This window comes from Aspergillus tanneri (genome assembly GCF_003426965.1).
Source record: "Aspergillus tanneri strain NIH1004 chromosome Unknown AapTan_7_pilon_pilon_pilon, whole genome shotgun sequence".
NCBI lineage: Eukaryota > Fungi > Ascomycota > Eurotiomycetes > Eurotiales > Aspergillaceae > Aspergillus > Aspergillus tanneri.
The window spans coordinates 1751741-1777532 of NW_022984634.1; the positions used below are offsets into that span (position 1 = coordinate 1751741).

Here is a 25792-nt window from a genome sequence, read left to right on the forward strand (position 1 = left end):
ATGGAAGTCAGGACAATGACAGTGTCGTCTTATGATATCTCTCGAAGTCATGTACAGACCTACACAAGAATACATATCCATTGTATACTGGACGTCCACATTATTCGGCCATGAATCTAAACGAACCAATCGCCATCATTGGCAGCTCCTGTCGATTCCCTGGAGGGGCATCGAATGCCTCAAAGCTGTGGGATCTCCTGCACGCCCCTCGCGATCTCCTTTCCACGATCCCCCCGGATCGCTTCGATCCAGCGGGCTTCTACCATCCCAATGGCGAGCACCACGGCGCCTCCAACGTACAGCACTCGTATCTACTTGACGAAGACCCCCGTCTGTTCGATGCCCCCTTCTTCTCCTTGAATGCCCGCGAGGCCGAAGCCATGGACCCCCAGCACCGCATCCTGCTGGAAACCGTCTACGAGTGTCTCGAAACTGCAGGGGTCACCATCCAGCAGCTGCAAAACACGGCGACGGGAGTATACGTTGGGTTGATGACGAATGATTACCACGACATACACCTGCGAGACATGGAAACCATCCCCAAATACACTGGCACGGGCACGACGCGCAGTATTTTGAGCAATCGGGTGTCATATTTTTTCAATTGGAAAGGACCCAGTATGACGATTGATACTGCATGTTCCTCCTCCCTCGTGGCGGTCCATCTCGCCGTTCAGAGTTTGCGCTCTGGAGAGACCCCCGTGGCTATTGCCGCCGGCACGAACCTGATCTTCGGCCCCGAAATGTATGTCATTGAGTCCAAGCTGCGTATGCTGTCTCCCCACGGCCGGTCCCGAATGTGGGATTCTAACGCGGATGGCTATGGACGGGGGGAGGGCGTTGCAGCCGTCATGCTGAAACCTCTCGCGGCTGCCATCCGCGATGGCGATGCAATTGAATGCATCATCCGCGAGACTGGCGTCAACCAGGACGGTCGTACCCCGGGTATTACCATGCCTAGTTCGCGCAGCCAGGAGGCTCTCATCCGGCAGACGTACCGACGAGCGGGTCTAGATCTGGCGAGGAATGAAGACCGGCCTCAGTTCTTCGAGGCTCATGGCACCGGTACGGCCGTGGGGGATCCGCTCGAGGCAGAGGCCATCAGTCGAGCATTTTTTGGAGCAGATGTCTCGACGGAGGATCAGCAGTTTGGTATTCTGCATGTTGGGGGGATCAAGACGATTATTGGACATCTGGAGGGTGCCGCTGGTATCGCCGGTCTCCTTAAGGCTTCATTGGCCATTCAGAATAAGATCATTCCGCCTAATTTGCACCTGGATGAACTTAATCCCAGGATCCTCCCTTTTACTGGACATTTACGCATCCCGACGGAGCCAATCCCCTGGCCGAGCATGTCAGATCGTGGGGTGCGTCGAGCGAGTGTCAATAGTTTTGGCTTCGGAGGGACCAACGCCCACGCTATATTAGAGAGTTTTGACGAAGTCCGGTTGCCGAGTCCTCCTGTGTCTCCGTTGCTGACACCACTGGTGTTTTCTGCGAACTCGGACGCGTCGCTGGTCAACATGGTGAAGGCCTTCGCCGGCTATTTAAAGTCTATGCGGCCCCCATATATGCTGGATCTGGCGTGGACCCTGCAGGCCAAGAGAACGGAGCTTCCGTACCGAAAGGCATTTGCGGGATCGAATTTGCAGGATTTCATTGCGGAAATGGAGAAGGCCATTCAAGTGAGTAAAGGAGTTTCATCAGGAACCTTGGGAACTAGATCCCTCGATGCAACCCAGAGCCATGACCAAAAGATACTGGGCATATTCACCGGTCAGGGTGCACAGTGGCCTTCGATGGGCGCCGGTCTCTTACAAAGCTCAGATATCTTTGCCCAAACCATCCAGAATCTGGAAGACTCTCTACGAGAACTACCTGACAAACCAACGTGGTCTCTCCGGGACGAGCTGAGCGCCACCGGGTCTAGTTCGCGGGTTCACCTGGCGGAGATATCCCAGCCCCTATGTACAGCCGTGCAGCTTGCGCTGGTTGACCTCCTGAACGCCGCAGGTGTCCGGATGTGTGCCGTTGTCGGCCATTCATCTGGAGAAATCGGCGCTGCTTACGCTGCGGGTGTTATTTCCGCTAGGGATGCCATTCGCATCGCGTATTACCGCGGTGTACATGCGAAACATGCTGCTGGAAAGGGCGGGCAGTCTGGGAGTATGATGGCTGCGGGGGTCTCGTTCCAGGAAGCACAGAGTCTCTGCGATGACCCTCGCTATGCTGGTCGCATCTCTGTGGCGGCCAGCAATGCACCCTCGACGGTGACCATATCCGGAGATAAAGACGCAATCGAGGAGCTTAAGACACAGCTCGATCAGAAGCAGATCTTCGCACGCGTACTGAAGGTGGACAAAGCATACCACTCTCATCATATGCTGCCCTGCGCTGGACTATATCGACAGTCGCTGGACAACTGTGCGATAGAAGTGCGATCTCAGTGTGGGATAAGCTGGGTATCGAGCGTCTACGAAGGGTCTGTGTCCATGTCTAGATTTAATGCCGATACGCTTTCGAGTCACTACTGGGTGGCGAATATGACCCAACCGGTGCTCTTTTCACAAGCCGTCCAGCGAGCGATTGTAGACCATGGCCCCTTTGATGTCGCGATTGAAATCGGTCCCCATGCAGCCCTGAAGGGACCCACGACGCAAACTATCAAGGCCTGCAGCAACCACAGCATTCCGTACCATGGTACTCTCGATCGTGGAAACAAGGATACCATTGCGTTTTCCTCGTCTCTGGGATTCATCTGGGAACGGCTGGGGGCGCAGGGCATCCAGTTGGACCAGTTCACGAGAAGCCTTCTGGATCGACCTCCTATTCTGCAGAAGGGTCTCCCGGGGTACCAATGGGACCATAAACAAACATACTGGAAAGAGTCCCGTCTGTCGAAGAACTTCCGAATGCGCAAGCAGCGCGTACATGAACTGCTGGGAATCCAGAGCCCGGACCACGTTGAGGGACATGATCTTCGGTGGCGCAATATTCTGCGCGTCGACGAGATGCCGTGGCTTCGTGGTCACAAATTCCAGAATGAAATCCTCTTTCCCGCAGCTGGTCATGTTGCGCTCGCTTTGGAAGCATCCAAGGTGCTCCTGCTGTCCGCCGGACAGGATGTGCGTCTGATTGAGCTGGAGCGGATCTCTATCGGCAAGGCCATCACGCTGGACGAGACCGCACCGGGCGTGGAAACCTGTTTCTCCCTGAGGCGAGTAGGGTCGGATGATGGGACTATCGTAGCGGATTTCGCCTGTTATGCATGTGCGAATGAAACAACCGGTGTGATGGATCCATGCTCGAGCGGCCGCTTGAAGCTGTATCTGGGCGTACAACATCCTGGAGATGAAATCCTCCCAACACGTCCTGACCCGGTTCCTGGGCTTGTACCAGTTGACTCTGATGAGTTCTACGAGTCCATGATCCAGATCGGACTGGACTATACCGGGGAGTTTCGGCACCTGCAGGATATCTCTCGGACCAGACGCTACGCGAGATCCTCAACCAGGAAACCTGTCGCGAATCCGGACTTCGCGGATACGCTCATGGTACATCCCGCGCTACTCGACATGTGCTTCCAGACCGTGATAGCGGCGTTCTGTCATCCTGGAGATGGATCGCTCTGGACGCCGTACCTCCCGACTAGTATCGAGCGGATCCGAATCAATCCGCAGGTGGGAAATCCCCATGAGGATCTTCTTGTCGATATCGAGGCGCATATCGTAGAGGAGACGTCGACTAATATTTCAGGCAACCTAAGTGCCTACAACTCGAACGGACAACAGATGATCCAGCTGGACGCACTGGTTTGCAAGTCATTTGCCAAGGAAACCTCTACCACGGACCGACTGCTCTTCGCAGAGACAGACTGGAAGCCTGCCGTGATGCCTGGGGAGGAATCATCAGCTACGACAGGGCAGTCGGAGCACCGTTCTAATGTTCTCGAGGTCATCGAGGCCAATGAGCGCGTCGCCCTCTACTACCTCCGGACCTTGCGGGAGAAGTTCCCCTCCGAAGAGGTGGCAACATTCGCGTGGTGGTATCAGCGGATTTTCGACTTTGCGGACCACCTGCTTCCCATCGTCGCGAATGGCAGTCACTCGTCTCTCCGAGCGGAATGGTTGAACGACACGTATGAGACGGTACAACGACTTGTGAGCCGATTCCCGGACCAGATCGATCTACAGCTGGTTGTGGAAGTCGGCGAGAACCTGCCCACGTACGTTCGTGGCACTGTGCCTCTGCTGGAAGTCATGATGAAGGAGGACCGACTTACGCGTCTCTACCAGGAGGGCCTAGGCGTTCCAGAGGTAAACCGCGAGCTCTCATCAATTGCAAAGCAGCTGTCCCATCAGTATCCAAATATGAGGATCCTGGAAATCGGCGCGGGGACGGGAGGCATGACGCGAGAGGTCCTTCAGCAGATTGGCGGCGCGTTTGGCTCCTACACTTTCACCGATATCTCGACTGGGTTTTTCGAGAAGGCACAGGAGAGCTTGCAGACTGAACACATCCACAAGATCGTGTTCAGCGCGCTGGACATTGAAAAGGATCCCGAAGCCCAGGGATACGCAGAAGGATCGTACGACGTGATCATCGCGTCGAATGTCCTGCACGCGACCCGCAGACTCGGGGAGACGGTGTCCAATGTGCGTCGTCTTCTCCGGCCGGGCGGGTACTTGCTCCTAAATGAGGTCACTGGGGATATGCTTCGACTGAAGTTCATCATGTCCGGTCTGCCGGGGTGGTGGTTAGGCGCAGACGACGGGCGATTGTATGCGCCGACAATCAACCCAACGCAATGGGACCAGACTTTGAGCGATGCGGGCTTCTCCGGCGTGGACATCATCCGTCAGGATTTTAACGTCACTTCGAAACAGTCGCTGTCGGTGATAGCGTCGCAGGCTGTTGATGCGATGGTGGATTTCCTGAGAGAGCCGCTTCTATCTCCTTATATGGCGCCGGAAGTGCAGGCGCTCTTCATCGTTGGAGGGAAAAGCCTTCCGGTGCGGAGGCTGGCGAGGTCCATCGCTAGACAGCTTTCGGGATGGACACAAGATATTACTTTCGTCGATGACTTGCTGGCATTGGAAGCTGCCGGTCCTGATTCTGGGTTTACCGTTATCTGCTTGGACGACCTGGACGAGCCGGTGCTACAGACGACCACCCCGGAGAAGTTGCAGGTTCTTCAATTCTTGTTCTCCGGGGCAAAGCACATTCTGTACTTGACTCGAGGGTCGAGAGATAATTCTCCGTACTCCATGGCCATGTATGGGCTGGGTCGCACCATGCTGTTTGAACATCCCAACCTCCAGATGCAATTCATTGATATCCGCCAACTGGGCGATGTCACCGGACGCATCATCGCTGAAGATCTGCTCCGTCTGGTTGCAGCTGAAGACTTGGATCCCTCGTATCTGTGGACAGTGGAGCCGGAGATTGCGTATGTTTCTGGACAGAAGCAGATCCAGCGACTGGTTGCCAACCAGCGGCTGAATAACCAGTTGAATTCTAGCCGTCGGCTGATTACGGAGTCTGTCAGGATGGATCAGTGGCAGCTCGAGCTAATTAGGCATGGCAGAAGGCAAACCTCACTACAGAAGCGAGAGTCCCGACAGCGTCTGGCAGCGAATGTTCCCTCGGGTCATGTCTTTCTGGATATACTGCTGTCGCTTGCTAATCCTGTGGGCTATTTAGATCATTCTCCTTCGTATCTCTCCATCGGGAGGACAAACGACGACTCCCAACAATATGTAGTGATGTCATCCGAACTTACATCTAGCATGGTTGTGCCCATGGATGCAGCATTCGCAATCCCAGAAATAAGGCACACTGACCTTGCAGGAACACTCAGACTCATCGGCATGCGTCTCATGGCTCAGAAACTTCTATCCTTGGTCCAGCCCTACGGCTTTGTCGTCCTCCATGAACCCGACAGCGCCTTTGCTACTATTGCTCTGCACGTGGCCGCCGAGAAAGATGTGCATGTGGCATTGACGACGACGAATGCACAATTTCGAAGCACGAAGCCGTGGATCTGGCTGCATCCATTCGAATCTACCTCTACGCTTGCGAGGGCTCTGCCTTCCGGAGCAAATTTGCTGGTTTCCTTTGCTGTTGATGAATTCGATCCCGGGAAGTCCGGTGAGCTTCCTGTGAGGATCGCAAATGTTCTGGGCAAGAAATGTCTCTCTCTATCCGTAGAGCAACTCCGTTCTACTGAGATTCCTTGCAGCTCGTCAGAGTCACTGCCAGGGTCGGAGGATATAGTCAGGTATATTTCCTGGGCACATCAACAGACGCTGTCTGAGATGCCACCGGTTTTGAATATCCGAGAGATGAGGGAAGAGGATACCATAAATGGTCCAGATGTTAGTTTCCACTTTTTCGATTTTCTTTTATGCATACTGACTGGCCTTAGAATCTATTTCCCGTCGTGAGTTGGAGACCTAACTCACCGGTCACGGTGCCACTGTATCCAACGGTTACAGACTGTCTTTTCTCGCCGCACAAGACATATGTCCTCTTCGGACTCAGTGGCGAAATCGGTCGCTCGCTAACGGACTACATGGTCGAAAAGGGGGCTCGATACATCGTCCTCACTAGTCGTCGTCCTCCAACCGCCGATGCCTGGGTTGAACGACATCAAGCCCAAGGAGTAATAGTCATGCTGCAGGCCAACGATGTGACTCAGAAGCAGGATGTCATAGATCTGATCGCCCAGATTAATGCTACGATGCCCCCGATTGGCGGTATCGTTAATGGTGCCATGGTCCTCCAGGATAAGCTCTTCAGCAACATGACCCTGGACGATTGGAACAGTGTCGTACGGCCTAAGATCGAAGGATCTCGCAATCTGGACGACTGTTTCTCCGCAGAAAAGTCTCTCGAGTTTTTCATCATGTTGTCTTCACTGGCCAGCGTCATCGGAAACAGCGGCCAATCAAACTACAACGCCGGCAACATGTACTGCTGTGCATTGGCTGCGAATCGTCGGCAGCGCGGTCTGGCCGCCTCCGTTCTGGACATTGGCAAGATCGTGGGAATCGGATACGTGGCTCGTAACCGGAAGGCCGTCATCGCATTGCGTTCGCACAAGTTCCAGCCCATCTCGGAGAGCCTTTTCCACCATATGTTTGCGGAGGCTGTGATCTCGGGACGACCGGACTCGGGGCGTCAGCCCGTACTGACGACGGGGATGCAGAAGCGCGTAGGCCTGGCGGATGAAGACTCGGCGCCGCCCCTGTGGTTGAATAACCCGCGATTCGCGCACATGAAATGGGAGGATAAGATGCATCTGGAAGAGGAAAGTGGCCATTCGGCTTCTGTCCGCGTTCCTGTTAAGGATCAGCTCGATGCCGCGAAGAATGTTTCTCAGGCAGAGGAGATTCTCTGCTCGGCTTTCGCGACTAGACTGGCAACGATTCTTCAAATGTCGCCGGACTCGCTTGCTAGACGGGCTCCGCTCGTGGACATCGGTAAGTTTCTGCTCCTTGTTTATTATAGGAAACCCTTCCTGATTGTTCATGTGTAGGAATCGATTCTCTTATTGCCGTCGAGGTTCGATCATGGTTCCTCAAGGAACTGAATGTTGACGTCCCAGTGCTCAAGGTTATTGGCGGGGCGTCGATCCTCGACGTCTGTCGCGATGTGCTGCCCAGGCTATCTTTAAAGATCGCTGACGGTCCGACCTTCACAGAAAGTCCAATTGAGCCACGGATTCTCTATCCGGTTGAGGAGCTCCAGGAGAAGGGCTCAACTGTGCCGGTGGTGGAGACTGCCGAGGGTGAGAGCTCAGGTTCAGGAGAAACTTTTGAAGGTGAAAACAGTTCTCTTTGTATTATTAGGTCTATCTCTTGTTGAGCTGATTTGCTTTATAGATGAATCTATCACTACAGGCTCGCCGACTATACCATCCACACCATGCGAGTCGAAGTCCGGTGGGATATTGACACCACGCGAAGGTGATTGAGATCTCCTAAACTTTGGTGCTATTCGAAATACCTTTGCTGAGCGCTGCGATTGATAGAAACCGACAGCTGTGACTTGAAAATTGGTAGCTCTTTGCCCGATGCACTCAGCATCAATAACGACCAGGCTGCCACACGGCCAAGAGACCTTAAGATAATTCGATCTGCGCCGCTCTCTCATGCGCAGCAGAGAATGTGGATGGCGAATCTCTACACCGCCGATCCAACGGCGTATAATGTCGCGTTTGCCTGGCGTCTGAAAGGCACGTTGGATGTCCATCGATTCGAGTCTGCGCTAGGAGCAGTCCTCAGCCGGCACGAGGCGCTGCATACGGCTTTCCGGGTCGACGAGACTACGAAAGAGCCCAAGCAAATAGCTTTTGAGAGAGATTCTACGGTCCTGCAAGTTAAAGATATCAAGGGAGGAAACGGTGTGCATGCGGAGTTTGTCAACAACCGCAACCATGTGTTTGACCTCGTTAACGGTGAGACCATCACTGCGTCTCTTATCAAGGTGTCTCCCGCTGTGAATGTGTTCCTATTATGCTATCACCATATCGTGATGGATGGGATCGGCCTCCGTATCTTCCTTCACGATCTGAATCAACAATATCTCTCAAGCGGCATCCAGGGACCAGCATTGCAGTGCCTGGATTATGCCATTGCCGAAAGAGAAAGGCCTAACCCGGATATCGAGGGACATCTCAAGTATTGGAAACAGCAATTCCGTGCGCCCATGGAGCCTCTACCTCTTCTCCCGCTTGCCAGGGTCGGTTCCCGCGTGCCACTTGACGCCAATGATACCTTCACGGCTCATGCGTTCGTGAAAAAAGAGGTTGTCGCCCAGATCAAGGAAAGCAGTCGGCAATCGAGCGCCACCTCGTTCCATTTCTACGCGGCAGCTCTCCAGGTCCTTCTCTACCAGCTTCTGTCCGGCTCGGTCGAGGAGTTCTGCTTTGGTGTTGCGGACGCGAATCGTCACAATGACCGATATGTCGACACGGTAGGATTCTTCATGAACCTCCTTCCCGTGAGACTTCGTCTCCAGGGGCAGCAGAGCTTTGCGGAGTTGCTCAAGAATACAAAGACTTCCATCTACGGCGCTCTAGCACATTCCAAGGTTCCATTTGGCGTGCTTCTGGAGAAGCTAAAAGTGCTGCGCTCATCCAGACACAACCCTTTATTCCAAGTTTTACTAAACTATACACTCGGACTCCGGGAGATGGGAAACCTTGCATCTTGTCAAATGGACATGGTAGAGATCCAGGATGCCGCGACCGGATGTGATCTGGTTGTCAGCATTGTCGAGACCGTTGGTCAAGACACGGCCATCTCTTTCACCATGCAACGGTCGATGTATCTCGAGGAGGATTGCAGACGGATCATCAATATCTACGTCGACCTCTTGGCTCAGCTATCGCAGCTCCCAGGCATGGCCGTTAACCAGTCTCTGCTGCACCCAGATCCGAACCCGTCACTGAGCCTCGACGTCGGCCGAGGACCTCGGATTGAGACCTGGAAGGACTGGACAAGCACAGTCTCCCACCAGGTCGATGTCGCCATGCACAAGTATGCAAGTGATTTTGCAGTCAAGATGGGATTTTCAAACGAGGCGATAAGCTACGCCGCGCTCGACGAGGAAGTGGGGAAGTTTGCGAGGGCGTTGGCAGATCTCGGTGTAGTGCCTTCGTCCATCGTGGCCATCCTGGCTCAGCCGTCGATCTCAATGATTGTTTCCATCCTGGCTATCCTTCGCGTAGGAGGAACGTATCTTCCACTTGACCCGCGAAATCCGCACGGTCGTCTCTCCTCCATTCTCACGGATTCGTCACCATTGATCCTGCTCTGCGATGGCCAAATGGAAGACCTGGCAACGGGTCTTGGAACAGAGCATAAGATACCTGTGAAGCAGATGGCGTCTCTGGCAATATCAAACTCCCCAGACGGTCCGTACGGCCACAACTTATCGGACCCCGATCTTCCAGCCTTCATTTTGTATACTAGCGGCTCGACTGGGGCCCCCAAAGGGATTGCGCTAAACCATCGCAATTGGATCAACCAGTTCGCGGCGGTGACCGGAAAGTACAACTTCAAGCAAGAGGTCGTCCTGCAGCAAAGTTCTCCCGGGTTTGACATGGCAATCGAGCAGATCTTCATCGCTCTTTGTAACGGGGGCACTATCGTTCTTGCTCCTGGCTCTATTCGGGGTGACTCCGTTGAGCTTTCGCGGCTGATAATGGAGGAGAATGTCACCTACACCATGGCCGTACCCTCCGAGTACTTGGTCATGCTGCACTATGGCGCCGAGTATCTCCGTCGGTGCCATGGCTGGAAGTACGCATTCTGTGGAGGAGAGAAAGTGACGGACCGTCTACGGATTGACTTTAAAGCCCTTTTTCTTCCCCAGTTACAGCTCATTAACGTCTACGGACCGACGGAGACTACTGTGTCCTGCTGCCGGGGCGTTGTACCCTTGGACCTGGGCAACAGTAAGCAGAACCACGATTTTTGCCCCGTCGGTCAGGTCCTGCCCAACTATCATGTCTACATCATTGGACCAGAAGGACATGTTGTCCCAACTGGATTTCCGGGCGAGATCCATATTGGTGGCGTTGGGGTCGGCAAAGGATATCTGACTCGGCCCGAGGAATCACGAAGGAGATTCCTCCCTGCCAGCTCACTCCCGGCTGCAGGACTGGATACCATCTATCGTACAGGTGACCGCGGCCGTCTTCTAGACGATGGATCTTTGGTTTTCCTTGGACGCATCGATGGCGACTCACAGATTAAGCTACGTGGACAGCGTGTTGATCTCGACGACATTGCCCACACCCTGCTGAACGCATCAAAGGGCAACCTAGCCAATGCCCGGGTTTCTGCGCGTGGGAGCGACGAGGACATCTTTCTTGTCGCATTCGTGGTTTTCAGCAAGGACTGCCCAGTGGTTGACACAGAGCGAAGGGCGTACCTGAAGCAACTCCGCCAAACACTGCCCCTCGCGCGCTACATGTGCCCAGCAGCCATCATTCCTCTGACGGAGTTTCCTCTTGGGGTCAACGGAAAGATCGACGGAGCAGCGCTTAATGCGATTGATCTGCCAGCCACAGTTAATACGGACCCTGCATTGACGGACCTTACTGAAGATGAAACAGCACTGCTTGCACTATGGCAGGAGGTACTGCCCACAGCAGCTGTGGCAGGCCTCGACATCGTCAAAGACACTGATTTCTTCGAAGCCGGCGGAAACTCCCTTTCTTTGGTGCGGTTGCAAGCCTCCATTGAGCAGAGACTCGGTCCCCGGATTCCTCTTGTGGAGTTGGTCGATTTCTGCTCACTTCAATCCATGGCTCGCCGTCTCCGGTCTGCCGAGTCCCTGACTTCGAACCATATTGTCTGGGAGGACGAGGCTGCAGTTCCTGACATTTCCGAGCTTCGATTCGCTAGTCTGTCGAGCGATGGGCACCTTTCAGAGTCAGATAATAATGGCAAGGTTGTGGTTCTCACAGGAGCATCCGGGTTCCTGGGCCAGCATATTCTCCAGCAACTTATCGACTCCTCTGACATATCGGAAATCCATTGCATTGCCGTGCGTTCTTCGTCCTCTTCAGAAAAACTCCGCGCTTTTCAATCCCCCAAGATTACCATCTACTCCGGAGACCTCTGTCTCCCCCGTCTCGGCCTGGATCCATCAGACGCGGAGTCACTGGCCACTAGGGCAGACATAATCATCCACAATGGCGCTGACGTCTCTTTCCTGAAATCTTACAGTTCGCTCAAAAAGGCCAACGTTGACTCCACAGCGGAGGTTATCCGTCTCAGCGCACTACGGCGTGTTCCCATCCAATTCGTCTCATCCGCCGGAGTTGCCGGCTTCGTTCCGCGCAAAGACCTTCCACTACGCGAAATCAGCGTGGCAGCGTACCCGCCTGCCTCTGAAACTGGAAGTCACGGTTATCAGGCTGCCAAATGGGTCAGCGAGCGCCTTCTGGAGAAAGCAAGCAAACGTTACGGGATGAAGGTTATCGTGCATCGACCAACCGGTATTATTGGCAAGGAGGCTCCACGAACTGATATCCTGAGAAACTTCCTTCATTATTCGCAGAGACTTGGGACCGCACCGGATATGGATGGCTGGGATGGATACTTTGATCTGGTGGACGTGGGGTTGGTCGCGCAACGTCTTGTTGCTGGTACCCGAGTCTCTGCCTCTTCTGCATCCAGTATGCCTGTGCAGGTGGTGCATACATGTAATGAAGATGCCTTTCCAGTGCAAGAATTGGGGGTGTATCTCGAGCAGAAACACGGCACATCCTTTGGCACTCTACCCATGCTTGAGTGGATCGAACGTGCAGTCGAGGATGGTATGGATGAGATGGTAGGACTGTACTTGAGGGAGGTGACGACGAGGAGGATCGGGTGGTATCCTCGCGTGACTTCGGATGCTCGATCTTGAATTTCGTCTTGGATATATGCGAGAGATTTATTTGTTTCATGTTATTGCAGAAAACCGAACTCGTGCAGATGGAGTTTCTTTTGTGGTTGATTTATTCGTTGGTAGCGCGTTCTAAAATCGCTTCGTGCTCAGGTGGATGGCTACGAGTTATAAGGTAGATTTTATGTAGATTGTTGAATTGTGCAGGGGAAGATGGTATGTTGTGAGGTGTTAGGATAGTGTTGACTAGATAGTATATTGGAACTATCGTGCGATCTAGTATCGCATGGTGAGTATGTTCAACTATCTTCGAGAGAGAGCGTAGACCAACGCCTCCTTATGTCTACGTGCCCCTTAGCCCCTGAGTGTGATATATCAGATCGCTGCAGGACTAGGATATCCGAAGGTGCCTTGGGCATCCTGATTTCCAACATAGATTGTATTTATTGTTGTTCTACATGTTCAAGACAGTTTGCTAGGTTCGCTAGGTTTTATTATAAGTTGTGGAAATCAAATAATTATATTTGGGGCACGATTATTAGCGAGGAGAAAGGGGAAGCTTTTAGGCAAAGGTAGAGTCTTATATGAAAACGGTAAGGTGATTATTTTATCAGCCATATATGCTGCTCATTGACGATTGCGGCCGGAAGAAGATGGGTACTTTTGGGTTGATCAGTTGTCTATCTAATCGGGTTGGCAGAAGTAGCTGGAATAGTACTACAACTAAGAACTGTGGAGAGTTCTCTTCATGAATGGTCTAAATTGGAATAACACGTCGTCAAACCAGATTGAAGATGCGTGGTGAGTCGGTCGTATTACTCTAATTATTTGGTCTCATAGTGGCACTTGTCTGTATTCTGATTAATCAGTACTATATTCACGATCTAATTCTGAGCATAGGCTTACCATTACAAAAATGTGGGAACCATGAGATCCTAACTTGGATACAGTGGTGTTATTACGCGATATGGCCATCCGTTCTGTCGAACACACCTTCCAGGACAGTGAGGTCGGAGACAACACCGCCGGTATTGAAGTGCTTGGAATGGCTGAACACGACCTGATCTCCATCTACTGTGATTTTCAAATCATTGTCTGGTGGATTCATAGCCTCTCCGACAAAGTAATTATTCCTGATGATGAGCTCGTGGCACGCTCGATTGTTCGGACGTGCCGATCAAATTGGCGGTGGTGGACTAGAGAAGGTTATAGCCGAGAAGAATTCCTTTGAAACTACTCCATGTTAATTAAATTCAAGAAGGAAAATATGGGTTGCCTACCCATCTACTCTTGCAACTTCCCGGATCATTTATTATCTCACGTCCCAGGGCTGTTCGCCTCCGCCGTATTTCTTGGGACCAAGGATTTTCAGAGGACCGGAGTATTTGAGTAGTGCGATCTCCGCTCGAGGGGACTTGTTCTCTTGGTCTTTTTGGGTGGCATCTTGAGACAATACTTGGGCTACTTCATGGGCTCTAGAATCCATGCTTCCGCAGTGTCTGGAAGAGCGGACCATTTGGTCTGGTAGGAGGCGTAAATGTTGGAGTCAGTAGCGGAGATAGTTGATTGTGTCATTGTATTGTGTATCTTAAGGACGGATGGATTATTAGAAGGATATATTCTGTCCCTGGGGTATGCGGTACGTTTATGCTCCGTGATTGATGCATTGATATGTACAGTTGTGCGTAAACCTTACGAATGACGTGCTCCGATCTTCATCCGTTGACTTATCTTTGACTCGGCTGCAATATTCGTCAGGGATATGCAATATGCCGTGATTTGGGACTGCAATCCACCGAGTCCGGGAAATCACCATTGAAAACGTGCGCGCTCCGTGGTCCGACGCCTTGGGATGGGCTGCAGTAAGTAAAAGACCAAGGGAGGACGTGCTGAAGATCCCGTTTTCAAGTTTGCTATTACCAGCGTTAGGCCCCGTATCATGGCAGGGTCCAACTCGTTTTCAGCAACTGCTACCTAGGAATCGCCATTGGAGCGCTCGAGTTGGCAGCGAAATACACCACGACCACCACCCGCCGAATCTTAGAGCCACACAGGCTCTGGCCGACAGGGCAGGCGAGCAGCTTGCATCGTTGTATACGCGATACGCTGGGAATCGGGCCGGGTTGACGGTCGCAGAACGAGGCGAGGTGGCGGAATGGGTCGCCAGCGTTAAGAGGGCGTTGCCACTGACGCTGGGCTGAAGGTTGCGTCGGGGGTGTTGAGGTGACTGGGGCGAGGGCGACAGCGTCTAAAGTAGGGCTGGATCGGTTCTGGAGGAACTGAGGACGCATATGGTGCATGATCCAGTGGCGTTCAGGAGGGAGTTAGGCAAGTCTGTTTTGTTGCAGGAGGTGCCGGAACCGACTTGGTATGCATAGGCATATAGCAGGTATATATTGGAGCCTTGAATATGGTGTATGATTCCACAGATGCGGTCTTAGTGCAGATGCATACATTTACATCTGCCATTTTACTGCTTTTATAAAATTCTTTAATGATCCCGCAGTTATCATCCTTTGCGGTTCGTAGGACGATGGCTACAATTATTAAATCATTAGTCCGGTAACTTTTTAAAAAATTACAGCAAATTATGAAAACATGACATGTGAGTCCTCAAATACTACTTAACTACTGCATCTGTGCTATATGTTCCTGGCTTATATTTGTAATGGGATATACCTGACAGCTCAAAAAATTTATTCAGTTATAGCTACGAGACAGCGCATACACACCAGTTATGACAATCACCAAACAAAATATGTTCTATGATTCGCATATACTAGGCGAGACTCAAAATTGAAAAATCTTCTATTTTTCTCTCCAACTCTCCCGGGCTGAGAAGTCCAAGAAGCCCCAGTGAGTGTAGAGACTCAACGGAAAGGAGAACTTCCGATGAATGGATACCTCACTCTCACAGTACGACGTCATCCGGAGTCGGTTTTCGCAAGCTAATTTGAACTCGCGGGATACGGCATTTGTTGATATCGGGCATACCAGCCAAGCACAGACGCGAATCAGACCAGCACAGCAGCACCAAACCACCCCATCGAGAAAAACCAAAACAAACGGCCTCGTTGATCCACAGCGCTGCAGAGGATTGGCTACTTCGGTGCAATGTCATAGTTGCTCTGTTTATGTACGCATATGAACCAACAAGCGGTGAGGATAGTGGATCGAGCGACTCCACACGAGCTCTCTGGCAGCACAGTCAGGGCTCTCGCTTCCAATCAGAATGAGACATGCAGATTGGGCGGCATCGTATAGTGTATACTTCTATTGAGGCAATGGTTAGCCACCTACGTCGAGGCTTTAGTGTCTGCACCGGGGCCAACCCGAGGCCTTTGCTGTCTTGATAAGTGAAAAATCTGCAACGCATGACGGGAATCGGTCAAGACGACACACCACTTACGCAATGGACCACGCGGGTATAAAAAGAAGGAGCCCGACGGATGTTTTTTTTTTCTTATTTGTCTTTCCCAACAGCACAGCGCTGTCTCCTTTGGTTTCTTGTCGTTGCCTTTTCTGTCCATCTGTACGTCGCTACCCATGTTTAAGCAGTATTCGCAGATCCTGTCCCACAAGAGGCGCAGAAGCAAGGGCAGTACGATCCAGGTGCTGTCTGCTGCGCAGTCGGAGCGTGCTTCGGAGGCTCCTACGGTTAATGACCAGATTGAAACCTGGGTTCATTCCCAGTTGTTAGACGCACAGGGAGAGAAGCATAAGGACTGCTTTACCTCCCTTGCAGCCCGCATTCATAAATACGATCATGTCGCTCAGAGAGGAAGCGATCGGTTTGTTGAAGACCTGATTGCTACGGTCACTGATGAGGCCGCAAAGCCCAGAGAAAGCTACTTGAGTTCCCCGGCGGGAAACTACGCCAGTTTCCTGTACCCTGAATGCGTGCCGGAGAGACTAGAGCTGGTCGCCTATCTGACCGAGCTGGCGAACTTTCATGATGGTATGCCTTATGGATCATTGAGAGAATCTGAACTGACAATGATCAAGTCGAAAATAAAGAGGAACAAGGGTGTAAACCGGGAGGGTTAGACTCCCCACGAGCCGAAGTCAGAAAGCAGCTACTGGACAAAGTCATGGCCGAGTTGACCGACAAGGACGGCCATGACATTATCGACTGCTACCGCAGTACCTGGCTCGTTACGCCCGAGGTTCCTACAGCTGACAATTGCGCCAACCTGGGTGATTACGTCGCGCGTCGGCGCCTGAACGCGGCGATTGAGTGAGTATCCCAGCTTGACTCCGCTATCAAAATTCTAACAAGCATAGTGTGTACTGGACATTGATGGGATTTGCCCATGGAACTCATTTCGGAAAAGAAGAACAAGCAATCGTGAGAGATGCTCTGGACGCAGCAGAACGAGTCATGTTCTTCACCAACGACTACTACAGCTGGCCGAAAGATAAACGCGATTACAAGGCCCGACGGGTCGCCAACGTCATCCTCTTCCTCATGCAGCACCAGGACATGTCGGAAGACGATGCCAGGACTAAAACGAAAGATCTCATCCTGGAGAGTGAAAAGGAGTTTATCCGACGACGCGACGATTTGTATCATGGGAATCCGGACCTCTCAGCCCAACTGCGAAAATGGATGGAAGTTCTAGGCGCAGCACTCGGTGGAGTCCATTACTGGTGCAAGAATGCTCCGCGATACGATGTCCCTGATGAGCAGTTTGAGAGGAGCGAGGACGAGTCCGAAAGCTCGGAAGAAGAGGGCTCCACTGACTCGGAGGATACCGAGAACGGCGATGAGGAGGACAACGAGGAGAAGGAGAAGGAGGAGAAGGAGCCCGAGGAAGTACCGGTGTGGACTCCTCTCGTCAACGAGGAGGAAGCCACAGAAGTGCGTCTTGATTCCTCGTCCTTGCTGGCCCCAACTCGCTACATGGGGTGCATCGCCTCCAATGAAGTGCCGTTGGCGCTTCTAACAGCACTCAATGTCTGGCTGCAGGTCCCAAACAGACCGTTCACTTTTATCAAGCAGGTCGTCGATGACCTCCACCACACCACGCAGACTATGTCCGACATCCAGGATGACTCTGCTGTCCATCACGGAAAGACCACCGCTCATCTCGTTTTCGGTCGTGCGCAGTCCATGAACAGCGCAGCATACATGTTTGTTCGCATCGCGAAGATCGTGAACAGCCTCAATTGCCCCGGAATGCTGAACGGACTACTCGAGGAGCTGGAATCACGTTTCATCGGGCAGTCCTGGGACCTGAATTGGCGGTTTACCCTGCAGTGTCCAACCGAGCAGGAGTATCTGTCCATGGTGGATAAAAAGAGCGGATCGACGTTCCACATGCTGGTGCGTCTAATGCAATCCGCTAGCATGGGAGGCGTGACGCTTGACTTCGACAGTCTAGCGAAGCTTCTGGGTCGGTGGTACCAGATCCGCCACGAATACCTGGGATTATTCCCTGGACGTGATTCAAGCGGATACGGCGAAGATTTGGAGCATGCGAAGATTACCTACCCGATTGTCCGCTGCTGCAATGTTGACTCTTCAGCGAAGACGGTTATCTTGGGAATCTTCAGACAAAAGGCCAAGGGGGCTGGCTTGTCCGCAGAAACCAAAGTACAGATCTTAGACCTCCTGTATACGACCGGTGCGGTGCAGGCAACATATAACCTGGTGCAACAGCTGGAACGGGAGATCTTGACTGCTGTGGGTGAACTGGAAGTAGCTGCGCAGGAGGCAAACCCGGTGTTGAGGTCTCTTGTGAACTCTCTGGATGAGATACCTCCTCCCACTCAGGGTGCTTCTTGAGACTCAGTTATGGTCTAGATGATTCTACTATGAATTTCTTGTGTGTTTGATGATGTATATTTCCTTTGTACTATTAAAACTTATGTGTTATGATAATGATATGAATTGACGTGCTCTACATAGTGCAGGCGTGTTTGTAACCACATTACCACGTCAATATTTAGTAAACTGCTTTTAAATTATTGATAAAAATATTTCATATTTGTACTAGCAAAACCCAGTCCTACCCATCATTCGATATCAAACCTCACAACCTTCGAATTTCGCCTCCCTCCCATCCCATCTCATGCTTTATCAAGCCTAAGAAAAGTCAGAAACGATACTTCCCAATATTATTCGGTTAAACTTTTTTCCAGCCATCTTGATAATATCATACGCTGCCACGAGAATGTTATTCGTCCAGCAGGTGTCGATAATAACTTCAACGATGAGACCAGGCTCGTCGGGGAGTTCGGCAACGGTCTTTTTGATGTAGGCCTCGAGGTTGTCGAGTTGGGAGAGGGCCTGCTCGATCTTCTTTTCCCAGGAGAATGCGTCGCCTGAAAGGGGGATGAGTACAAGGTCGAATGGTCGAATGACCTGGAGAGGAGCTACTTGGGCTAGTTGAGCTTGTAGTCGATAGACATTTATATAGACAACTTCAACATTGCTTTGAGGGATTTATATAAAGCCCTTGCGAGAAACTTGCCTAACTAAAGACACTGTTTTGGGTAATATCAACTGGGCCCCAGCGATAGTCAGGCTGAATATTCTGTTTTTAAGTAGGCTAAAAAGGGAAGACAATTGTCGCATGAAGCCATAGAAGTAATTGCTGCTACAACTAGTTTTGTATTACTATAAAAGTGAATTTATTCACCTACAAGATGCAAGCTCTACAGTTATATTTATGGCTACATATAGGAGTGAGGGGTGCTGAGTTAATGCAGTGTTTGCCTACTGTACTTCCCATTCACTAGCATTACGCTGCATATTTAAACCCCACTCAGGCGTCACATCTTGGTCGTATCTCAAATCAACCTTCGTTGCTGCTCCTACATCAACTCAACCCCATACTTCAGCTACAATGGCTTTCATCTTTCACACAGCTCCCCTCCTCCACTCCCTGACTCTCCTGGTACGTGACTCCCCATGGGACCGCTCCTAGCATCTAACTCGATCAACCTCTAGTTCTCCATCCTGGCATTGATATTTGGAGCGTAAGTACCCATCAACCCCAATCTCCCAAGTGATCGCTAACAATCCACCGAATACCAGACTCTCCTGGTCTCTAACAAGCTCCCTACTCCTACCACTCCCTGCCTGGATCCCAGCTACCACGACCCTACTCGCCCCTATAACCATCACCGCCCTCACAACCATCCACAACCTCACTAAACACCACTCATCGCGCACTACAGGATTTATACCAAATACCATCCAACGATTCGGTTTCCTCATCGACCAGCTCCATTCCATCCTTACTACCATCCTCGCCACACTCGCCCTCACATACCTCTTCCCAGAGAGCATTCTAACCTGCCATCTCGACGAGCAATGGCAAACACTCTTCCATGCTCGAGACGCACACGCCATTCTCTCAATCCAGGAGACTTTCCGGTGTTGTGGACTTCGCAGCACCCATGACCGCGCGTGGCCGTTCAAGGATCGCGATCATGGCGACGATGCATGTGAACGACAACTGGGGTTCCATCGGAGCTGTTTTATTCCCTGGAAGGAAAAGCAGCGGAGTGTTGCGTGGATGGTTTTTATAGCGGCGGTTCTGCTTTGGGGTGTGAAGGTTTGTTTGGCATTGTGTTTCTACTGTGTCCGGGGTTACAGAGGTGTGAGCTGACTGTCGGCGTAGATTGGTTATATCCAGATTTTCCGTCGGCGGACAAGCTGGATGAATGCGAGGTCTTCGGGTGGGTCAGTCAACTATCAGACCATTACCCATCAGGAGGTGCAGGATGAAGATGTTGAGAATGGAGGGGATGAAGAGTCGAGGACAGCCTTGTTGCCGCATACTGCTTCGGAATACACTGATAATGAGTGAGATGAACGAGATATGGGTAAGCTGGATGGGGTTAGTGATGCGTAGTAGGGGTATTATTTTGTGGGCATTCTTCATCTGCAGTCATTTTAGGATTTATCCATGGGGGGGTTTTCTAGATGATGGACATTAACTAAGAAAACGTCTTAACATCTTTCTACTTGTGAAGGATTGTGTGTCATATTTCATTATTAAGACTATAATAGAAACACATTGTACGTTCCTTATCAGATGAAGAGGCTTTTAACGCCCCGAACTGCAAGCAACGAAGACTAGAGATACCCCCGCACAACATCCTTTGGTAGCTGTGCTCACCAATCTATGTGGAACCATGTCAATGATCAGTCAGGTTGCAACTGGATAGTCATAGCCCACAGAAGAAATGCTAATCTAGTAATGAGGCGGCGTTTCTTCGATAACCTGAATTATTTTCTGCTCGCACTTTATATGGATACAACCCCTGTACTGGCGTCTAATCCGCATCATTACAAAGTAATGGAAAGGCCAGTCGTTCACGAGGAACGCAGAACTTCATTTCATATACTCAGCCCAAAAATGGAATTAGTCGTCATCATCTTGAGACTCAATCAACCTCAAGATTGCCTTCACCTCCCCTTATATCCTGACGATCTGGATCAACCCCGCTACTGAGCAGTACTCTTATCACCTCCGTCTCATCATTATCAATAGCAAGATGTAGCGAGGTGCGAGCCCTATCATCGCGTTTGTACACACGCGCCCCGTAGTCAAGCAGTATCCGGGCAGTATCTTCATTGATACCGGCATAGCGGAGAGACATCTGGCCTTTGGAATCCACCGTGTTCACATTTACACCATTCCAAAGCAATACTTTAATCATCGCTTTATGTTCACAAAGACAGCGGTCATCAGAGCAGCTGTGCCGCTACTACCGCTTGTTTCGTTGACCTTGGCGCCGTTGGAGAGAAGGCGCATAGGAAGAGGGACGTTTCGTTGCATGATTGCTTCTGCGAGTGTCTCGTCATTGTCGCCGCAGCCATGGATGTTGTAGTCGGGTACTGGAATACTGGGCTTCCCAAGTTTAATTCCTGTTGTAGTTGCAGTATAACTAGGGGTTTTGTAGGTAATTACGCCGCGGTCAGAAATGGTGGGCACGGGGGTTGTGTTATTGTGAAGGGCAAAAATATACCAAAACCAGTCGTAGGTATATTAGACAAGAGTAGTCTGATAATTCAGCTCTCTGAGTGAGAGCTTGGGATATCCCAAAGAGTGGCAATATATGTAAAGCATTGATCTCTCCTGCTCCGCAACCCACGGAGCTATGTAAAGAATAAGGGGAATATAGTTGCGTATCATCACCGGAGAGGCCATCCATTCGGATAGCCCCCTCTAATCCCGAGCAACAGTACACAAACTAAAAGAAAAGCCATGCGCAATTTGCATGTGTACTTCTATTGACTAATTAAACAAACAAAGCAGATCCGAGGTGATCCGCTTTGCGCATTCCTCCATATTTTGTACACCATAGACCATTCAGATCATTGGTGACATGCACGTAGCCGGGCACAGTGAAGTCAACCCTTTCTCTAATTTTAGATGCATCAACCATGTCCATAGGCTATTTTAAAGCTGAGTCAGTTGACATAATTCTAGGGTGTCTTTGAACCCCTGTTCTCACTACACGGGGTTGGGGCTGAGCAAAATTCGGACTGCCTAGCGCTCCTGTTGCATATGCATACTCTGCACATGAGAGCAATACAATCCAATCGGACTTTTCTACCTCTTTGACGAGAGTCTAATCCTTTGGTAAATAAGATTGAGAAAAAGAAGCTACCGATGCATAAACCCTAGTCTTGTTGCACCGCTGCTGTTGATAGTATATGCCTTAACCGTCCTTATATGGCATTGTATATTGTCCTATTTCTGTGGAATGCGGAGTGACTTGCAATTCTTGGCGTAAACCATATAAATCACCAATGTGTATATGTAGGCAGGGTTTGGTGTCAGACTTTAGCAGATATCCAGGATACATGTAAGGTCTCTTATTTTCGCAATGAGAATTGAAATCGACCAAACAGCCAGTATTTACAGACAGTTTAAAATATCAAATTATTGACTGTAATATTATACAAGAGACTTATAATCCTAAATTTCAACTTGAGCTTTCTCTACCTGCGCTGTCATCGCGGGGCCCATTTCTCAGACCTAGAAACATTATAACCATCTGTATGCATATTTCTCCATTCTTCCTCATGTCACAAACCTTGGCTCCGCAGACTCCCAAAAACAAAGCTCCAAACAGCCGAATTCCTCAACTCCCTTCCGCCATTCTTCCGAATACGCGTTGGAAAACTTCAAGGAATTCAAAACCACCACAGCCCCCTAGAAAAAAGCTACAGAGAGAAATCCACGAGCTCGACAAGTTCTTCTGGCTCAAATATCAACCCTTCTTCTACAAGAGCCACGAGATCGTTACCGGCATGGCGGACCCGAGTCGCGGCCATGCTCCGCGTGGTATCCCTGATTTCTGGACAGCCATGAAGAACCATTCCGATATCAGCATGCAGATTGAGGAGAAGGGCGAGCAGGAGAAGGACGAGCAGGCACTGCGTTATCTTACTGACGTCACGGTTGAATATCTCGAGGGTTTCGATTTCAAGTTGGTGTCCCATTTTGCGCCGAATGAGTTTTTTGGAACATTAGGTTTCGCACGTCGCTTTATTATCAGAAGGAGTTTATGGGTGATTATCCGGATCCGGTGAAGGTTGCTGCGGATCAACTTGATTGGAGACCTGGGAAATGCCTTGCAGGATTGAGTGGAGGTAAGTGAGCAGGATGAGGTCTGGTTCATTGGGAGTGTGGAGTTTGTTAACGGATGAGAGTTAATAGGGAAGCGTAGCAGTGACGATGATGAGGAGTCATTCTTCACTTCCTTCTCTCCTCCTAAGTTGAAGGCAGGTGCGAATGAGGATGGCAAGGAAGAGTTTGAGTTTCTACTCGAGGATACTTTGGAGCTTGCAGAACTGTTCAAGGATGAATTAATTCCACGAGCAGTGGAATGGTATACTGGACAGGCTGTGCAAGAGGATTCCGAGGATAATGACAATAGTGACGAGGATGATGAGGAGCATTTTGAAGACTCTGAGGACAATAGAGACAGTGGCCAGAGATGACGAGGACAATTACTTCCACAACGCCACAGGTAAGGTGGAAGGCTGCAATATCTGACCTTTAGGAAAATACAACAAGGTACGTTCAATATATTCAGTCGTACGTAGTTAGCAAATTTAATTAAAATGAGTTGGTTAGACATGTTCTTCCTACCGTGAATCAACAGTAACTACTGTATTTTGTGTTATATATCAAGCCGGTGCCAAATAAGCACCAAGTTGAGTCTACAGAAGGAATCTCTGAGCGCGACATGACACTGCGGTCACACCAGGGCTCTCCCAGCATCTTGTCCTACTGTGCAAATACAAGTTACCCAAACAGCTATTTTCGCTTGTATTTACCGATGTCGAAAATCTCCCAGGCTGTGGTGGTCAGCAGCGACGTGGCTACGATGTAATAAGGCCTGGTATGCATCAACGCGGTATAGAGCGTTCCATTATATCCGGTATCGTCAGGGATATCTGCATCTGAAAAATCAAATCCACAAGGCCTGAGCCGCTCCGTACAGGGCCATATGTCTTATGTCTCTAGAATAAAACAAACCAGGAGTCTATCTCTCCCACCTGATACTTCAGCCTCGAGCTCCCAAGACAATCTGAGGAGATATGCCCTGTCTTTCGTAGTTCATACTTTAACTTATACAGTTTAGCTATCATAGAGATCATTACATTGTGAGCCATGATTCTCGACAAAAACTTACTATGTTATATCACACCCTTTGGATATGCGGAGATCAGGGTTGGGTTCCTTCCGGCTCGACTCAGAAACAATTCAAAATTGTCAAAGCCCCTACATCAAATTCATCTGGTTCCTCCCCACAAGCTCGCGACCAAACTAACCGATGTACGGGTCAAATTTAACAGCCCTCAGGATCCCGGATATGACAGCAAGATAGGAAAAAGAAAAGGAAAGATATCCAAAACCAATTCGACAATGAATTTGCACTGGAAACTCGGCATGTGGACTAATAAAGACAAAGCCTACAAGAACCGCCACATTCTACATGAACTTGGTCATATTCTTGTGCAGAGCATGAGCAGTCCTCCCCCGGGTTTTATGCAACGTACAAATGGAAAGAAACCAAAAGTCTTAGACTATTGTAAGAGAGAATACAAGCTCGATGATAAGGCGCTAGAGGGAGAGCTCATAGGGACTAGTTCAAAGTACTAGGCCCCAACAATATTAAAGCCACACCGCTCGTAAAGATTCAGTTATGTTGTATCACATCGATTACGACTTGTTCTCAAGACTAGATGGAGGTAAAACCAAAACCTTCGAGGAAAATTTCTACCTCTCTACAGATGATAAAAGTGCAATGAAGGATACATACAAGAAAAAGTGGAAGGAGTGGAAGAAAACCAGTGCCAAAGACAAGAAGACCACCAACAAGACCGCAGGAAAACCTACGGGCAAGACCACTGGTGAGACTACTGACAAGTCTACAGGCAATACTATGAACAAGAAGGGCAAAAACAGCGACCCTGGAGGACGCACCGGAGGAAGAACCGGAGGGAGACCAGGTGGAAGGACAGGTGGAAGGACAAGTGGAAAGACCGGCGGGAGAACAGGAGGACATGCAGCAGAAGGTACTGGGGAATACACTGGAGTTTTTACAGGAGGTGGAGTCTCAACCGGTTTTGGTACTTGGGGAACAAGGTACAACACCAATCTGTGGCAAAACATCACTTCATATCCTACATATAACACTCTACAGAGTAACCCGATTTCCTACCAAGCCACGACTACCGGCAACATCTGCGGCAATCCGAGTTGTGGTCAGACGTTTACTTGCACGGCTGACTATAACCGATGCGTTCAGAGAATTGGCTATCCTGGGGTTACTGTAACATCGGGTGGAGGAAGAGCAGGCGGCTGCACAGAGTGGTATGGGTGTTGGAGACCTTGCTAGGAGGCGAAAATATGATTGATTGGACCATATCTGGCCTAATATTGTACGTGTTAGCTTAAGCTCTGGGAGAAATAAGATTATTTTGGCTGAGAGCTCTACGGGCTCGAGCAATTGTCATAAAATACATTCAAGATGCAATAAACGATTTTATATCTACTTTTTTTTTTTTTTTTTTTTTTTTTTTTTATATTTCAATTTCAATTTATATAGTATTATGGGGCCCAAGTGAAGGACTCCTGATTCCTGAACATTACAAATTCACACATTGGAGATTCCCAGAAGTTAGGAGACCCAAGTGGACTATTCAGCTATCTACTGCATATCTTTCTCGAGCCAGATAGACAGACAGAACGAATGAATGCAACCACTGAGACCTACATTCACATGTTTTGCAGTCACTCACAGGATAATAGGATATCCCTCATACCTATGGCCCAACTTGCTTTTAATCCGCGGGACGCTACAGCTATTGGAATAAGCCCTATCTTCTTGGGAAATGGGTTACAAT

The 25792-nt window shown here is 50.3% G+C and overlaps 7 protein-coding genes across 7 annotated transcripts; 5 read left to right on the top strand and 2 right to left on the bottom strand.

The window, feature by feature from the left end:
* Positions 1–110: 110 nt before the first annotated feature.
* ATNIH1004_007168 (putative Nonribosomal peptide synthetase) lies at positions 111–12429 on the top strand (the record flags this gene model as incomplete). The annotated part of the gene is made up of 5 exons (XM_033571795.1): positions 111–6377; positions 6428–7484; positions 7541–7825; positions 7887–7970; positions 8036–12429. 5 exons carry the CDS (start codon positions 111–113, stop codon positions 12427–12429), a joined length of 12087 nt encoding a protein of 4028 aa, XP_033425110.1.
* A 1291-nt stretch (positions 12430–13720) lies between these two features.
* On the bottom strand, positions 13721–14708 carry ATNIH1004_007169 (thermophilic desulfurizing enzyme family protein; the record flags this gene model as incomplete). The annotated part of the gene is made up of 3 exons (XM_033571796.1): positions 13721–13929; positions 14086–14321; positions 14383–14708. The coding sequence occupies 3 exons, from the start codon at positions 14706–14708 to the stop codon at positions 13721–13723; spliced, it is 771 nt and encodes a 256-aa protein (XP_033425111.1).
* Positions 14709–15954: 1246 nt separating this feature from the next.
* Positions 15955–18196, top strand: GGPS1_2 (Geranylgeranyl pyrophosphate synthase; the record flags this gene model as incomplete). The annotated part of the gene is made up of 3 exons (XM_033571797.1): positions 15955–16366; positions 16414–16645; positions 16693–18196. 3 exons carry the CDS (start codon positions 15955–15957, stop codon positions 18194–18196), a joined length of 2148 nt encoding a protein of 715 aa, XP_033425112.1.
* A 284-nt stretch (positions 18197–18480) lies between these two features.
* Positions 18481–19155, bottom strand: ATNIH1004_007171 (uncharacterized protein; the record flags this gene model as incomplete). The annotated part of the gene is made up of 3 exons (XM_033571798.1): positions 18481–18496; positions 18573–18735; positions 19134–19155. The coding sequence occupies 3 exons, from the start codon at positions 19153–19155 to the stop codon at positions 18481–18483; spliced, it is 201 nt and encodes a 66-aa protein (XP_033425113.1).
* A 104-nt stretch (positions 19156–19259) lies between these two features.
* On the top strand, positions 19260–20228 carry ATNIH1004_007172 (uncharacterized protein; the record flags this gene model as incomplete). Its single annotated transcript, XM_033571799.1, has 4 exons — positions 19260–19310; positions 19364–19392; positions 19451–19973; positions 20040–20228. The coding sequence occupies 4 exons, from the start codon at positions 19260–19262 to the stop codon at positions 20226–20228; spliced, it is 792 nt and encodes a 263-aa protein (XP_033425114.1).
* Positions 20229–22456: 2228 nt separating this feature from the next.
* On the top strand, positions 22457–23377 carry NAP1L1 (NAP domain-containing protein; the record flags this gene model as incomplete). The annotated part of the gene is made up of 3 exons (XM_033571800.1): positions 22457–22867; positions 22933–23026; positions 23094–23377. 3 exons carry the CDS (start codon positions 22457–22459, stop codon positions 23375–23377), a joined length of 789 nt encoding a protein of 262 aa, XP_033425115.1.
* A 931-nt stretch (positions 23378–24308) lies between these two features.
* On the top strand, positions 24309–25222 carry ATNIH1004_007174 (uncharacterized protein; the record flags this gene model as incomplete). Its single annotated transcript, XM_033571801.1, has 3 exons — positions 24309–24474; positions 24629–24796; positions 24852–25222. The coding sequence occupies 3 exons, from the start codon at positions 24309–24311 to the stop codon at positions 25220–25222; spliced, it is 705 nt and encodes a 234-aa protein (XP_033425116.1).
* Between the last annotated feature and the right edge of the window lie 570 nt (positions 25223–25792).